This window comes from Hippocampus zosterae, chromosome 9, assembly GCF_025434085.1.
Source record: "Hippocampus zosterae strain Florida chromosome 9, ASM2543408v3, whole genome shotgun sequence".
NCBI lineage: Eukaryota > Metazoa > Chordata > Actinopteri > Syngnathiformes > Syngnathidae > Hippocampus > Hippocampus zosterae.
In genome coordinates, this window is record NC_067459.1 from 19,367,409 (window position 1) to 19,382,597 (window position 15,189).

General features: G+C 43.1%; 3 protein-coding genes across 4 annotated transcripts in view; all 3 read left to right on the forward strand.

Moving 5' to 3' along the window:
- acap3b (ArfGAP with coiled-coil, ankyrin repeat and PH domains 3b) overlaps positions 1-1,051 on the forward strand; it is a 50,605-nt gene extending 49,554 nt beyond the window's left edge. For both annotated transcript variants that reach the window (XM_052076518.1, XM_052076519.1), the window contains one exon: positions 259-1,051. In XM_052076518.1, coding sequence (XP_051932478.1) covers positions 259-327 — 69 coding nt within the window. In that variant the 3' untranslated portion in view covers positions 328-1,051. The remainder of the gene's footprint in view (positions 1-258) is intronic.
- An 837-nt stretch (positions 1,052-1,888) lies between these two features.
- On the forward strand, positions 1,889-8,137 carry ube2j2 (ubiquitin-conjugating enzyme E2, J2 (UBC6 homolog, yeast)). The gene is made up of 7 exons (XM_052076539.1): positions 1,889-2,051; positions 3,101-3,231; positions 4,706-4,746; positions 5,771-5,873; positions 5,983-6,121; positions 6,336-6,416; positions 6,984-8,137. The coding sequence occupies exons 2-7, from the start codon at positions 3,101-3,103 to the stop codon at positions 7,272-7,274; spliced, it is 786 nt and encodes a 261-aa protein (XP_051932499.1). The 5' UTR covers positions 1,889-2,051; the 3' UTR covers positions 7,275-8,137.
- Positions 8,138-9,860: 1,723 nt separating this feature from the next.
- On the forward strand, positions 9,861-11,765 carry LOC127607848 (RING finger protein 208-like). The gene is made up of 3 exons (XM_052076544.1): positions 9,861-10,141; positions 10,235-10,567; positions 11,389-11,765. Exons 2-3 carry the CDS (start codon positions 10,245-10,247, stop codon positions 11,477-11,479), a joined length of 414 nt encoding a protein of 137 aa, XP_051932504.1. The 5' UTR covers positions 9,861-10,141; positions 10,235-10,244; the 3' UTR covers positions 11,480-11,765.
- Positions 11,766-15,189: the final 3,424 nt, after the last annotated feature.

Here is a 15,189-nt window from a genome sequence, read left to right on the forward strand (position 1 = left end):
GACATCAGCGTGATGGGAAACACTTACTGATGGAGGTAACGAACAGGATGCTCCCCACTCTCTTCCTTTGCATGTTCTTTTTCCTCTGACCAAACTCGACGATGTAGCTACATGTGGTCGCACTGCCGTATATTTTCCCTTCAAAACAAATCACATGCCGCTGGGCTTTTGGTGTGTTGTGGAGCAATGTTTACATTTCCATTCACTTCAGGCAGGCGCATCACAGCTGTAGTGACAACAAAACGCCTTGACTTTCAGGTAACATCTCCCGTTGGGAAGTCTTTCGCGAGTTTTCTCTTCTCGCATCTCTCCAGCCCGAGAAGCTGAAGAGGAGAAGTCTCCAGTTCAGCCGCTGCGAGAAACCTTAAGGGGAACCTTTCACTGCCTCGTCATCATCTTTGTGTTTTGAAGCCAATGCTTAGTATATATTTCAGCTGAATGCAGCTCAAAACTTGACTTTTGTACATGGATTGTAAGTATACAAATGGCTCCCATAATTCGATTCAGATGTCTGGATATTGGAATGAGTAGCTTGACTTTAACACGCAACAGTATTAAGTTTGTATTAAGGGCAATTGTTTGAGGAAATTAAAATCAAATATTGGTCAAACCTTTCCAAGGAAGGCAAATGATTATTACCCTAAATAACTGTTCAATAAAACACCACACCCTCAGACTCCAGTCCAAGTTTTCAGATAATGTTTGCCTCACACTCCCATTATTGATGTGCAAGATCGCACGTGATTCGAGCACTCATTTGAACTGCTGCCCCACAAATATTGACAAATATTCATACCAAGTTCATTGCCACCTACACGGCATTGATATTTGTCGATGGCTTGTTGTTGCTGTCAAATGTTGAAAGCCGTCCTAGCATTTTCGCTACTTGAGTCAATTTCACATCGCCCTATTTCTCTGCATTCGGCACGCTTGTTGTCAATGCACAACTCTGGCTGAAGCAAAACGGATTTGGTTGGTGATACTGTTTGATGTTTTGTATAATTTTGTATATTGTACCTTCATTAATAAAGGATATCCATTTATTATGAAAGGTAATGGCTCATAATTAACAGATACTTTGATTTTAATTCTTCAATGGGGTGAGGGGTGGAGTGCACTCATGAGTGACTGGTCACTCGACAATGACAGGGCACTGAGAAAAAAAAATCACCATCACATTCAGAATAATGTGCAATTTAGAATTTTCAATTAACTTCTATAACGATACTGGTTAAGAAGCACACAGAAAATATGCAGAAAGGCTGGAGCAGTGATTTAAACCCCAAACTTATGAACTAGGAACCAGATGTGCTAACCTCTGTCCCATAGGCCCACCATATCATCTTACATGGACAGCCATAATCATGTGTTTCAAATTCTCGTTTCTTGCTAAAATACAAAAACTGCAAATTGCCTACACTTTTGAAAACACTGCGAAACCGCAAGCATTTTTTTGTTACTAATCTCCCTTTTAAATGAAAATGATTTTTGTACTGGCATCTGTCGTGCAAGTGTGACAATATGGGGGGGGGGGGGGGGGGGACTCATACGTTTTCATCCAGTCATTTATGGGTTCACATCACGACGATGTGGCCTGCGACAAAAATGTGTTTTGACACCCCTGCTCTGTTCCAACCTTGCTGCCTTCATGTCATTATTTCATTTCATGTAATGGTTTTAATTGTCAGGCTAGAGTCTCACAAAACTACATAGCAATTCCTATCCATGCCAATGCAAAGTGATAAGCAACTTCTAATTATTAATAGAAGAACGTTTCCGTCCCAGAAACACGTGCTAATGTCGTGTCTATTTTCAGATACTGTAACACCGCCGTACGTAATGGTGGCGCTCAAGAGCTACATGAGCATTTCAATACACATGCCTCTTCAGAAGGTGAAGAATAAACCCGGAAGTGGGTTTTTTGCTTCCTGCTGCTCAGCTATCGCTTCGGTGGTTCTTCGTCCTGTCGGTTTGGGGTCTGACCGCTGAAACTACAGCCCTACTTCGTATCCAGACCCGAATCCCCAACTATTACCGGGTTCCCTGGAGAGGTATGTCCACACAACACACAGTAAGCTCCGAAATGTCACACATGTGGATGTGCAACGCTTGTTACGTCGCACCACTACTGCTACCTTAGCTACCCCAACGTAGCACTGGCCTACGTTAGCCTTTGATCGCTAATAAGTGTTTACACATCGGATACGGTGTGGGCTGCAACCACTCTGGTCGTCGAAATCGCTTTGTTGGACCGATAGTCAGTCTAAGACGCTGAAAACAAATTGAAGCAAGCCAATTAAAGCTGACTGAAGTGTTTGCTTAGAGTTTTAATGACATGAGACGTCATCGCAACGAGCCTCGCGTGACGCAAGATCTGTAAACGTCAGTTAGTTTCAGTTGTAAAATAATTCTTCCAGCTGTTTAGCGCATCAATATGTAAATGTTTTTGACACGATCATCGGCGTGACATTCTTAAGTGGTTGTGACAATACGGTATTATCTTCCAATAACAACACAGAAATACGTGACCTGAATTTATTTTATTTAGTCCAAACTAAAGCTTTAGCTTGCCAATCTGCAACTTGCTGGTTTTGTGTTGTCATCTTGTCCAGCTGCTTTTGGGTAATGCAACAAACAAACAATTGTTATACTTGTCATACTGACAGTTTAAGTTACGTGTCAAAAAAACATTTACAACCGCCCTTTTATCACGTGTTTATACAACAAGGGAGAAGGAATAATTGATTCATCGAATCAGGGATAATTTTCTTTTTTAAGTGGCTTCCTTGCTGTCCTGCACTGCTGACACTAGCACCGTGCCTGCCGACAGTAATGAGCTAGTTTACAAAAAACACAGTCAGTACAAACAAATTACCGGTAGTCATTTGGTTTGTATTACGTCTACTTGAGTGACGAACGAACAAGTTTATTTTCTGCTCAGAAACAGGAAAGCGTAAGCAGAATTATTTTCACATTTGTTTTCCTCTGCCTCATAGTCTGGTACCTTTTAAGGACTTAAAACTGCTTTTACCCTACTTTAGATGATGAACTGAAGTCTCCGACTCAGATTTTTTTCTCTATCCATCTTCTATATCAACAGATGAACAACAACGGGAACAAGAGAGCTCCAACCACAGCCACTCAGCGACTTAAACAGGATTACCTCAGGATAAAGAAAGACCCTGTGCCTTACATCTGTGCTGAGCCTCTCCCTTCCAATATCCTCGAATGGTACACTCGCCATCCTTACACCACACTCGGCCTTTTTTATTTCAATGTACATTTCCAGACAGTTGCATTTTATTTAAATAATTAATAGTGATTAAAGAATGTCATAAATGCTGCTGAATCAGGTTGCGACTTTTTCTTGTTTTTTTAACTGGTGAGGTGAATGTTTCTACCAAGTAATTTAAATGTACCATAGTCTATACCGTCTACACATTATATGAGGAAATATGGAATATTACAATGGATTTTGCGCGATATTCAGATTTCAACACCGTTTCACCGTCTCCTCATTATAACGCGGTGTACAGTAATATACCTTCGTTAATTTTTGACTTACTTTATAGGTTGCGCCAATTTCCGCGAGTCTATCTGGACTCATCGCCCTCATCTCCAGTCGATTTTCATTGACTTCCTTGCTTCCTTTTTCTCAATGATTGTCAGCCCTTGCAGCATTTCAAAATGTCTTACAGAGCTTGGCAACTTGTTGCGCCGTTGCCATTTGGACGAGCAACCGAAAAAAAGATGCCAAATAAATTTCAGTCGTTGCAGCTCACTGAGAAGGTGTCGCGAGCTGTGCGACGACCATCTTGACGCGCGTTCAGAAATTCACTATGCTACGAACACACTCAGTATTGCACAAGTGTCAGAGCGAATTTCCGAATGCGCCCCCTGTCTCATGTGGTCTTACGGGCTGGCACGTGACTAATAGAATATCAATCCTCGTGCAGTTACAAGAAACCTCCCTGAGTTAAGTCATATTACTACCGAGTTGGAAACACAACTGCTATCAAAAAATATATTTCATGTCATATGAAGTCTCCATGTGCTGCATTGGACGGTGTAGTCGCGTGACTGCAGTACATTCAGCTGCATTCAGTGCTTGTCGGTGATCTTACAGCCTTCACCTGTAACCTGCGTGTGTCAATTTTCCTTCTCATCCCCTGAGACAACGTGCTCCTTTGCTTTTTTCTGGTCTTCCGGTGTGGTACATGGTGCCAACAATTTTGTCCACGTGGGTAGAAGAGATATTATGCACCCAACGTTTACTGTATCTATACAATGTCAATGTTTGATAGTAGCACACCTTTTCATGCATTGGACAAATGTGTGCCAGATTCTTTTTACGTTTCAAAACGTGACTACCGGTACGTCAATTTTGTGTGTCAGTCATGTTTTTTTTTTTTTAAGTGCTTACCCATGAGAGAAAAGTTGGGAGTTTCTAGCGGAACAACCAGCCCCGTTTTGGCATTGATTGATTTTTAGGTTTTATTGCCTTTAAGCAGAAAGGTCAGAGTGAAGTCGCTAAGTAACTTCACTTGCTTCGTGTCAAGACTTGCGACAAGACAATGACGTCTTGGTTAGGTCATGTCACGTGCACGTTGAAGGTACAAGTGACAACCTCACCAGGATGGTGGTCTCGTTCGTCTTTCTTGTGAACGTGGTAACATGTGCGACATTTGTCTTGTGTCTCCCGCAGGCACTATGTGGTGAGAGGTCCTGAGAAGACTCCTTATGAAGGTAAAAATAATTTTTGACGACTCTGTCAAGTTGACTGCGTCTTATTGATGTGCTGGAATAGGCCTTTGGCAGTCATCCAAAAATGGTTTGCAGCTGTCATACCTATCACACTGGTTATTATTATAATTTTTTGTTTCCTGGCGCCACATGACCTTAACCGACAAGATGTCGCGTCAAGCGGTGATGAATGTATACTATGCTCACAAATCACAAGCAAAGATGCCCGCAGGCGTGCTGTTTCGCCACGTCCTCATTCCTCACCCATCACAGGAAGCGTTTTCCTCATAATTAGCCGTTGAACCGGCGTTGCCGCGCCAGTGCGCCATGAACTTTTCACCCCTACTACGCCGCTTGAGTGACACAAGCAAACAGTATAGAATCAATAGCATGTTCGTTTCTTACGCTTTTTGGACACAAGTGTTCATTTTCTCACATATGGGTGCGTTTGAAGAATGTGCCGTACTCGGGAGTGACGCAGATCCTTCATTTGAAAGTTTTTTTTTTTTTTCATTCAATTTTCATCTAACTTGTGTAATACAGGTTTGCATGAGCTTTTTTTACTTTGCTACTTTTTTAAGCGTTGTTTGTTAATGTTCAAGCGGCATAATGAGATGAATTAATAAATGTACTTTAAATGATAGAATGCTCTATAAGATGAATGAAAGTTGCACACAAAACGAAGTAGCGTTATACTCCCGAGCACTTTTTGATGGTATTGTCACACGAGTGTAAAAAGAAGGTAACTGCTGTCAAACTTCAAAACAACCAAACACGCAATGTGTTGACGTTGGGAGTTGAGCGTCGCATAACTCCCAGGGGGTCGTCGTCTCCTCTCGTATTTTATTCTAAGATCCCTCCGAAAAGCCAAAGTAAATAGCCAACAATGCACACGGTTAATTCTTGTAACGTCTCATTTGATAAGGAGATGCGCAAATGACTTTCAAGGCATGTCGTTGCGCACTGTGTGCTCCAATTCAACATTTTATTCTCATCTCCACATTTGTCCATCTTGTCTTCCTTACAGGGGGTTACTATCACGGAAAGCTCATGTTTCCTCGAGAATTCCCATTTAAACCACCAAGTATCTACATGATAACCCCCAACGGCAGGTTTAAATGTAATACGAGGTAAGCGAATCCGTACCCCCCCCCCCCCCACCCTACCCCACCCCACCCAGGACTAAGTGGCACACACTGGTGTCGCGTTGCCATGCTGTAACGCACTGTCGCTCCACAGGCTGTGTTTGTCCATCACGGACTTCCACCCAGACACGTGGAACCCGGCGTGGTCCGTCTCCACCATCCTCACGGGTCTGCTCAGCTTCATGGTAGAGAAAGGACCCACTCTGGGCAGCATCGAGACCTCAGACCACACGGTGAGCCCTGACATTGGAGCTTGATGACACACGGTGTGATTTTACACAATATTTTTTTTTGTTTAGAACAAAAGCACAACCATTTTTTAAAATTTGAGGGCTGGAGCAGATGAATGGATTTTTTTGTTTATTTCAAGAGACCATCATCTGGCCACAGAACGAATAAAACTTGTAAATGACGGTAGGTGTGTCAACATTGTGTTTGTTTTTCCAGAAAAGACAACTCTCAGCCCAAAGCCTGGCCTTCAACCTGAAGGACAAAGTCTTTTGTGAATTGTTCCCAGATGTTGTGGAGGTGAGCTCGCTGCTTTTGTAGTCGGGCGGAAACATTTAGGAAAATAATTCACTTGCGCTTTTCTTTTTCCCGCCATACTATACTTGCGATTTATGATGCCATTTGTTTGGAGAGGTCCTCTTCTGAACACAAGCTATAAATAAATGCGTCTTACAATAGTAAACATATGTCAACTCAAATATGTTGGTCTTATAAGCTTAAAATGAAGGCAAATGAACCATTAATTCATATTAGTCTTGACACAATGAGAATGTTTTTTTCCACCAGTAAGCAATCCAATCGGAAGATTGAACCATCTACCTATTCACTGTACAGTTTACAGTTAGTCTTTTAAATCGTTCACTACGACAATCAAACGTGGCATGAAGTCACTAACGCATAAATCCAATGACAATGACAGTATCATGCAAACAAAACTTTTTTTTTTCATGAAACAATGCCGTCCAAACAATGACACGGTAGAGTACTACATTTCGGTGTGAAAATCAATTTGGCTAATTGTTCAGCCCTCTTTCTTGGCTTTGCTGTGCCGTTGGCTGTGAATCGCTGTTTGTGTTCTGTCGCCAGGAGATGAAGCAAAAACAGAAAGCACAGGAAGAGCTCAACGCCCGCACTCAGCCCCTCCCCTTACCTGACGTGGTGCCCGACGGCGACCCCCAGCAGGCCCATTACGGCCTCCCCGGCCTCAACGGAGGTCCCATCCCGCTCGGGGGCGCCAACCCCGCTCACGGCCTGCAGCAACCCAACCGCAATCACGGACTCCTAGGCGGCGCTCTCGCCAACTTGTTTGTGATCGTCGGCTTCGCCGCGTTCGCCTACACGGTCAAGTACGTGTTGAGGAGCATAGCGCAGGATTGAGAGAGAGCCGGACTAATGTCAGGTGGACGCGGTGGGGACGTTGTGTCCCCGGACCACCGCGGACTCTGGAGGACAGAAAGCAGCCCGCTCAGGAGTGACTGTGAGAAGGGGTGGGGGAGTCAGTGGTGGCTCATGGGTTGTGGAGGAGCAACGTTTTTACGCCACTGGTCCCAAGTTGCTTTTGTGGAGCGACAACTTTTCTCTCTTCTATTGGCAAACACACTTCCTCTTGCTTATGTTTTTATTCTTGTCAGCAAAATGTTTACAAAAAGAGCGTGAACGGCAGATGGCAGCGACCTAGGGAGCCACATCAGTCCCCAGTTTTCTATCTTCAAGTACCTCAGCCCCCAACACTATTATCTTTTCCTTTTTCTAGTTTGACTGGTGATAAATCTCTGGCTAAAGTTAGCCTTTTCGGAATCGCAAAAGGAAAGTCTTTTTAGGCAAATGTTTGAACCAGAGGTATGCCTCACAGCGGCAACAACAAAATGGCATTGGAAGGAAGCGACGGGAACAGACGCATCGGCTCCCTCCAGTCAACCCATGAGCCCAAATCAGTCGCGAGTTCGGGACCAGCGCAGATGGGGATTGGTTCACCTGACCACTCTAGCGTCGCTCTGCACACGCGCGTGCGGTTAGGAGACGCGGGAGGTGAATCAACGTTTTGTTCTGTATATTTTCTTTCTGATCAATTTTGTCATTTTAATTTATAGACAAAGCCTTTGGAGTGTGTAGTCAGGATGACACAAAGTGTCCACATGACTGCTTATCATTGTACTGTTGCATATTGCGTTTATTAGTGAAGCTAGCGGACTTCTTTTCTCAGCAGCAACACGGTCTTTGGAAATAAACAAATCATAAAAACACCGATATTGTGTTATTATACAACAAAGGTTGTCACTTATCTCACTTATTGTATAAAAATAAATGAGCCTACCTGGCGGGGGCGTTTCAAAGACTGCTTTCAAAGCTTCCCGCCCACGTGAGTCACTTCATTAGACACACCTTGAGGCGAGGCAATTCTTTTGACGCCTCTACATTTGCATGACCACTGAAGAGAATCGCTGATGTGCATTATCAGTAAGAGGTGTGTCATCACTCTATTGTTCTATGGCAGGCAGTAAACAAACAAAAAGTAACATTTGAAAGCAATGGTCTGGTTAAATATTTACCTGGCTCTTCTTGAGAACTTGGGGGAGGAAACCGTATTCTGATTTGTGTAATCAGGGTTATGGTCATAAGAGTACACCTCTTGAAAACATGAGCCTGCTTCACAACAAACAGTGACATCAGAATTAAGAGAGAATAAAGAGCAATAACCGTGTACGGAAGGACGGATTTACAGGCACAGTGCAACCGTTTAACCTGCACTTTGCATGTGACGGAGAGCCAGCTGTGTGAACCAGCTGGGGTACAAAGTTCAAGTTTCCCAGTCAAAACGTTTTTTAATCCTACACTTTTCAGGACAAACCTGATCTTGTTTTGACACGTAACAGCAATAAAAGTACATTAAATGTCATTTCACATTATGACAAATATTTATTTTTAAATCTTTTTTTTTTTTTTGGTACAGGCGCAACAAAGTTTAGCCATACTGAGGCTGTTCTTGGTCAAATCGTTGACTTAAATGGATTTTAGAAAGCTTGAAATAGTTCCAAGAAATGTCTTTATTTCCACTACATTCCTGCAGAATCATGCAGCTTGTGATTGATCAAAGAATTTGATACGTTAACTCTACATGTGTCACAGAAGAGAGCAAAGGCGATGGACATTTTTGAGATTTTGACGTTGAAGCAATGTTAATGCACAAAATGCACACACACACACTACAAAATACTACTACTACTACTACTACTCAAAGTGTCACAAAAGAGAAAAAGCGATGGACATTTTTGAGATTTTGCAGGAGAAGTGATGTTGATGTTCATCCATGCACAAAAATGCACACACACACACACGCTGCTACGGCTACTACTACTAAATTACATGCCATTAGTTTGTCAAATGTTAAATTGTTACACAGGTGATTCATTGTAAACACATTATTTGGCCATGAAAAGCACAAATGCACTGTTGTTGGTATTTTATAGAAGAAAAGAACCGTTTGGATGTTTGTGACTTTGTTAAAGGAAATAATTTGAAAATCACAACAAAAAAAATATTTTCACAGAAAGCTCATTTTCTGTGGTTTTGAGTGCAAAATAGATTATTCATTCATTCATTCATCTTCCGAGCCGCTTGATCCTCACGAGGGTCGCGGGGGGTGCTGGAGCCTATCCCAGCTGTCTTCGGGCAGTAGGCGGGGGACACCCTGAATCGGTCGCCAGCCAATCGCAGGGCACACAGAAACGAACAACCATCCGCACTCACACTCACACCTCGGGACAATTTAGAGCGTCCAATCAGCCTGCCACGCATGTTTTTTGAATGTGGGAGGAAACCGGAGCACCCGGAGAACACCCACGCAGGCCCGGGGAGAACATGCAAACTCCACACAGGGAGGCCGGAGCTGGAATCGAACCTGGTACCTCTGCACTGTGAAGCCCACGTGCTAACCACTGGACTACCGGGCCGCCCTCAAAATAGTTTATTTGAATTAAATTAATCCATGTTCTACTACTGATGACTAAATAATGGAATGTGGTGGAAACAGATTTTTTGTGATGATAGAATTCGGATTTAGACACCTGTGCTAGGGTGAATAGAATTCTTCCGTGCATCTGTTTATCAGAGCAGAATTCCCTGGAAGTGCGCTCAGCGCTCACGTGACTTGACACGAGGAGTCATGTCTTTAAAAGTCGCTTGTTGTACAGCAGCACACAGAACACGCCTCGACCAGCTCAGCGATCACTTCGCACGGAAACACAGTGAGTTCCAAAGTCTCTCTGTAAAGTTGTGTATCTACGCTGTGCTTTTAAAGGTGGTAAGCGTGTTAAATTTGAATAATCATGTTTGCGCAGGTGCCTCAGCATGTCTCCAAATGAAGATCTGGAGTGTGTGGTGTGTTTCCACCACTACTCGCGCAGACAACGTGTCCCACGTCTGCTGCACTGCGGCCACACTTTCTGCGCCACTTGCCTGGAGAAACTGTCCAATGTAGACGGCGTGATCCGGACTATCTGCTGCCCCCTGTGCCGCTGGATCACCTGCACTCGTGCCAGTCTGACCCTGCCGGGGGCTTTGTGGGTCAACACCGAAATCTGGGATCAAATGCAAGAGAAAGAGCAGAAGAGGACAAGGGCAAAGGAGGATTCAGGGGAGGATATGGACAAGCGGCTCATCAGGCCAATGGCGTAAGTAGAAAAATCTTTTCAAAAGTCATTGGGAAAGTTGTTGAAGCAGTTATTCCCTTGTAGTCCACTTTGAGGTCCAGTACAAGTGACGTTGCTAGATCAGCGCTTCTAAAACTTCCTACACCAAGTTCACCTACAAATAATTAAAAAGAAAATTTGCGCTCCAACTTCCACCATCAGGACTAACTCGAAAATATAGTAGCATAGTAGGCCTAAGTGTTCATTTAAAAACAAGACAGGTTTGATTCTTTAACATGCTTTAAAACAGTATGGGAAAATTAAAAGCTGATATTTAAAAAAAAAAATCCAGTTCAAATGAATTGCACATGAAAGTTACCTACAAATTTTAAAATACAACTGAACTGTACTTCGGCAGCGATTCTTTTGCATACAACTACAGGGCCACTGTGCTAGATGAGAAATTGTAAGTGACAACATCATGATTAGCACACATTTTTCAAAATGACTCATGAGTTTGTCAACGTTGTTCTGGCAGTGTGCACACATGTCATACAGTGGTAAAAAGGAGAAGTGGAAAAACATACGAGCTCCTAGTTGGACACTGGCTGTCCTACTTGTGTGCTCTAAACCAAAAGCGAACCATTTGCATCCAACGGGGGGGACGCAATTGAGTGTAGGGGGAACTAAACACATTTTTGTTCCATTCGTGGGCGGAAGACGTAACGGTGAAGGACAAAGAAGCAAATTACTACATCGCGGATATCGAATAAAGGCTTAAAATATCTTTCCAGATTGTGGCGACTCATGTTGGGATTTTAAAAATGAATTAAAACCTCTTTTTCCGTTCTCTTTCTCCTTAGCTTGGATTCAAATCAAATTGCTCTCAAGTCGACATTCCAAAAAATGTTCAACTGTATCACCGTGCAAGAGCAGCATTTGCAGGCCTGCTGATGTTTCCGTTGTCTTCTGCCGTTCATCTGGACCAAGCCAACGTTGTTATATATATTTTGTATATATTGAATGTACATATAGTTTTGGAGAAACTGAGCGGCTGTAAAAAAAAAAAAAAAAACACACACACACACACATTTGCACTGTAAAGCTGTTTTGTCCTTTTTATTTATACATGTTTTATATTTTCTCATTCATTTTTTTCATTTTCATTTGTTTCGTCATCATCAGTTTCATTCATCAAACAGTTTGTTGTCTGTAAGAGGAAGGAAATTTCATCGGTGCTGTATGTTCAAGTGAATCTTGCTCAGCCAGTTAGTTTACGAGACTGTACTTTTCTTTATGATACTTGAATAAAAATAAGATTATTCTGAATTTCTCTCTCTCCTCTTTATCCATCCATCCATCCATCCATCCATCCATCCATTTTCCGATCCGCTTTATCCTCACAAGGGTCGCGGGGGGTGCTGGAGCCGATCCCAGCTGTCTTCGGGCAGTAGGCGGGGGACAACACCCTGAACCGGTTGCCAGCCAATCGCAGGGCACACGGAGACGAACAACCATCCACGCTCACACTCACACCGAGCGACAATTTAGAGTGTTCAATCAGCCTGCCATGCATGTTTTTGGAATGTGGGAGGAAACCGAAGTAGCGGGAGAACACGCAGGCCCGGGGAGAACATGCAAACTCCACACAGGGAGGCCGGAGCTGGAATCGAACCCGGTACCTCTGCACTGTGAGGCCAAAGTGCTCACCACTCTACCTCCTTTTTATTAATGTATTTATTCAACAGTCAACAGCTTCTTGTTGACTTTGAAACTTAGCTTGTAGCCGACGTGTGCACGTTTTGAGCATGACGTCTCTGATCCACTGGTTAAAGGACACTTTGATTCTCTCCTCTTTCATCTCAAACCGCTTCAAACAACAAAGCGTGTGATGGAAAAGTGGTTAGAACTGCATGACTGTCCGTGTTTTATGTTATGTGTTGTGTTTATTATTTTACTTTATGTTAACTGTTTTGTAAAGCGCTTTGTTACAGCTGCCGCTGTTGTGAAAGCGCTATATAAATCAGCATGTATTGTATTGTATTTAAAATGATGGAAAACTATGAATGTATTTTAGATTTATACTCCATACTTGGAGATTGAAGTGATGACAATGGGGAATTTACCCCAACTTATATTTATGACAAGCCGGTTGGAAAATCGGGACAGCAAAAAAAAAAAAAAAAAAAAAGCACATTCAGTTCATTGGAGACTTAAATCAACATACACATTTTATATCCGTTTCAAGGTGTGTTTTCATATTGGTAACAGAATTCTTTTTTTTTTAATTTTGTTCTTCTTTTTCCATCTTTCTGGAACAATTAAACCTGCAACAAACACAGCTGACTTCATGTCTTCCTTCTGTTCACAAATTAATTGCAACTGAATCACCAGGGCCTCTGCTGGTTCCACTCAACCCCTGACCCCCTCTCTAGAAAACCACATCACTCTGCACGCCATTGCAACTTATATTTGAAGCTCATAAACTCTGCATATCATCCACTTGCAGTATTTGACAGACGGTGTCGTTTCCCTCAAACCGGAAGAGGAGTACAGTATGTCCACATTTCCACCGATAGAAAGAAGCAAAGGGCTGACTGAGAGGTCCAATATTGACTCCTCAAGAACGACCGTACCATGTTATGTGTCTAAATTTTACATTACATTTTACATTATATTCTGCATAAAAAAATGTGTTTCTATAAATAACATATTTATTTATTTTTTATTTTTTGGTAGGGCGGCCCGGTAGTCCAGTGGTTAGCACGTCGACTTCACAGGGCAGAGGCTCAATTCCAGCTCCCTGTGTGGAGTTTGCATGTTCTCCCCGGGCCTGCGTGGGTTTTCTCCGGGTGCTCCGGTTTCCTCCCACATTCCAAAAACATGCATGGCAGGCTGATTGAACGCACTAAATTGTCCCGAGGTGTGAGAGTGAACGCGGATGGTTGTTTGTCTCTGCGTGCCCTGCGATTGGCTGGCAACCGGTTCAGGGTGTCCCCCGCTTACTACCCGAAGATGGCTGGGATAGGCTTCAGCACCCCCCGCGACCCTAGTGAGGATTAAGCGGTTCGGGAAATGGATAGATGGATGGATATTTTTTGTAAATTCCTATTTTTCATGTGATCAACATACATACATAAACGCAGCCTTGAGCGAGGACCGTTTGGACGAAACGTCAGCGCGTTGGCCGTATTGAAGCTGGCAGATCCGCAGTAACACTTCCTTTGATCCTTTTGATTTGAAATATCACAGTTTTATCTCTTATTTTGTTATAGCCGTGGTTCTCAAATCGGGGTAAAAATAGCTGCAGCGCTGAAAGAGTTGGCGCCACGCTTGCATGTGACTGTCTATGATACTGAAAGGGGAAAGTTTGCAAATAAAACAGTCATTCATAAATCCCTCACATGTGTTTTGATAACGTATTTATTGAGTCTCGTTGCAGTGTGAATGGTATTCTTCAGAAGACCGTTTACAACCTCGACTTCCCTGGAAGAGTGCGTGCTTCTGTGTCACGTGACATAAACAAACAGCCTTTAAAACCTGCAGAAGCACTCGGAAAACATCAGCCAACTCTCCGCGCGACCTTCACAAGTCAACACCACTCTCATCTTACAAGTAAGTATGTCTCAAATGTATATTGTGTAAGTATTTTCCAGATGTGCTATGATTTTTTCAATAATGCGCCATCACGACAGATTCGGAATGAAGCAACCAAAATGTCAAGTGGAGGATTACACCTGCAATGTACATGCTTTCACAAAAATATGCCAAAATGCCAAAAAGCATTCATAACTGACAACTTTTTTTTTTTATGCAGAGTACGAAACTCTCAAAAGTGACACAACTGTAAATTGGCAACTTCCGACATGTTTGACACGTAGGCAATGAATTGTGTGTTTTTCCTTTCATTCTAAATGCTTTTCTCTTGTCACCGTTTTGATGCAAATTAACCGGGGGATTGTGACACCTACTCAAGACTTTGGTTGCCTTGTGGGAGCATTTCAGCCTCAGAAAAAAAATTTGGGGTACTCTGTATAAAATGGGTGTGGAATCGCAAAATCGCGTCACCTTTTTCGCTTGGCCACGTGGTTTTGTTGTTGCGGTGCAAGTGTAACGCGACATAATTGTCATACACAGCTTGCCAAGTGTCGTCAGCATGTCTCCAAATGAAGAGCTGGAGTGTGCGGTGTGTTTCCACGACTACTCACGAAGTCATCGGGTCCCACGGCTGCTGCACTGCAGTCACACATTTTGCGTCCCTTGTCTGGAGAAACTGGCCAACGCCGACAACGTGATCCAAACAATCTACTGCCCTCTGTGTCGCTGTGTCACCACCTTTCAAGCCAGCCTGGCCCTGCCTGAGGCATTGTGGATAAACACAGAGATCTGGGATCGGATACCGGAGAAAGAGCTAAAAAAGAAGGGGATCAAGGGGGAATCCGTGAAGAGTTTGAACAAGCAGCTCATCAGGACAGTTTTGTAAGTAGAACGCGTCATTTGACATGTTTTTACTCTTGATGTCAGAGTGTCAAAATTAAGCTCTCCTTTTCTCTGTGCCTCATCAGTTCGGATTCAAATCACACTACCTTCAAGTCCACGCTACATAAAGTGTTCAACTGTTTTGTGATGGATGACGGACTATCTTAGGAGCCTGATCCCAGTCA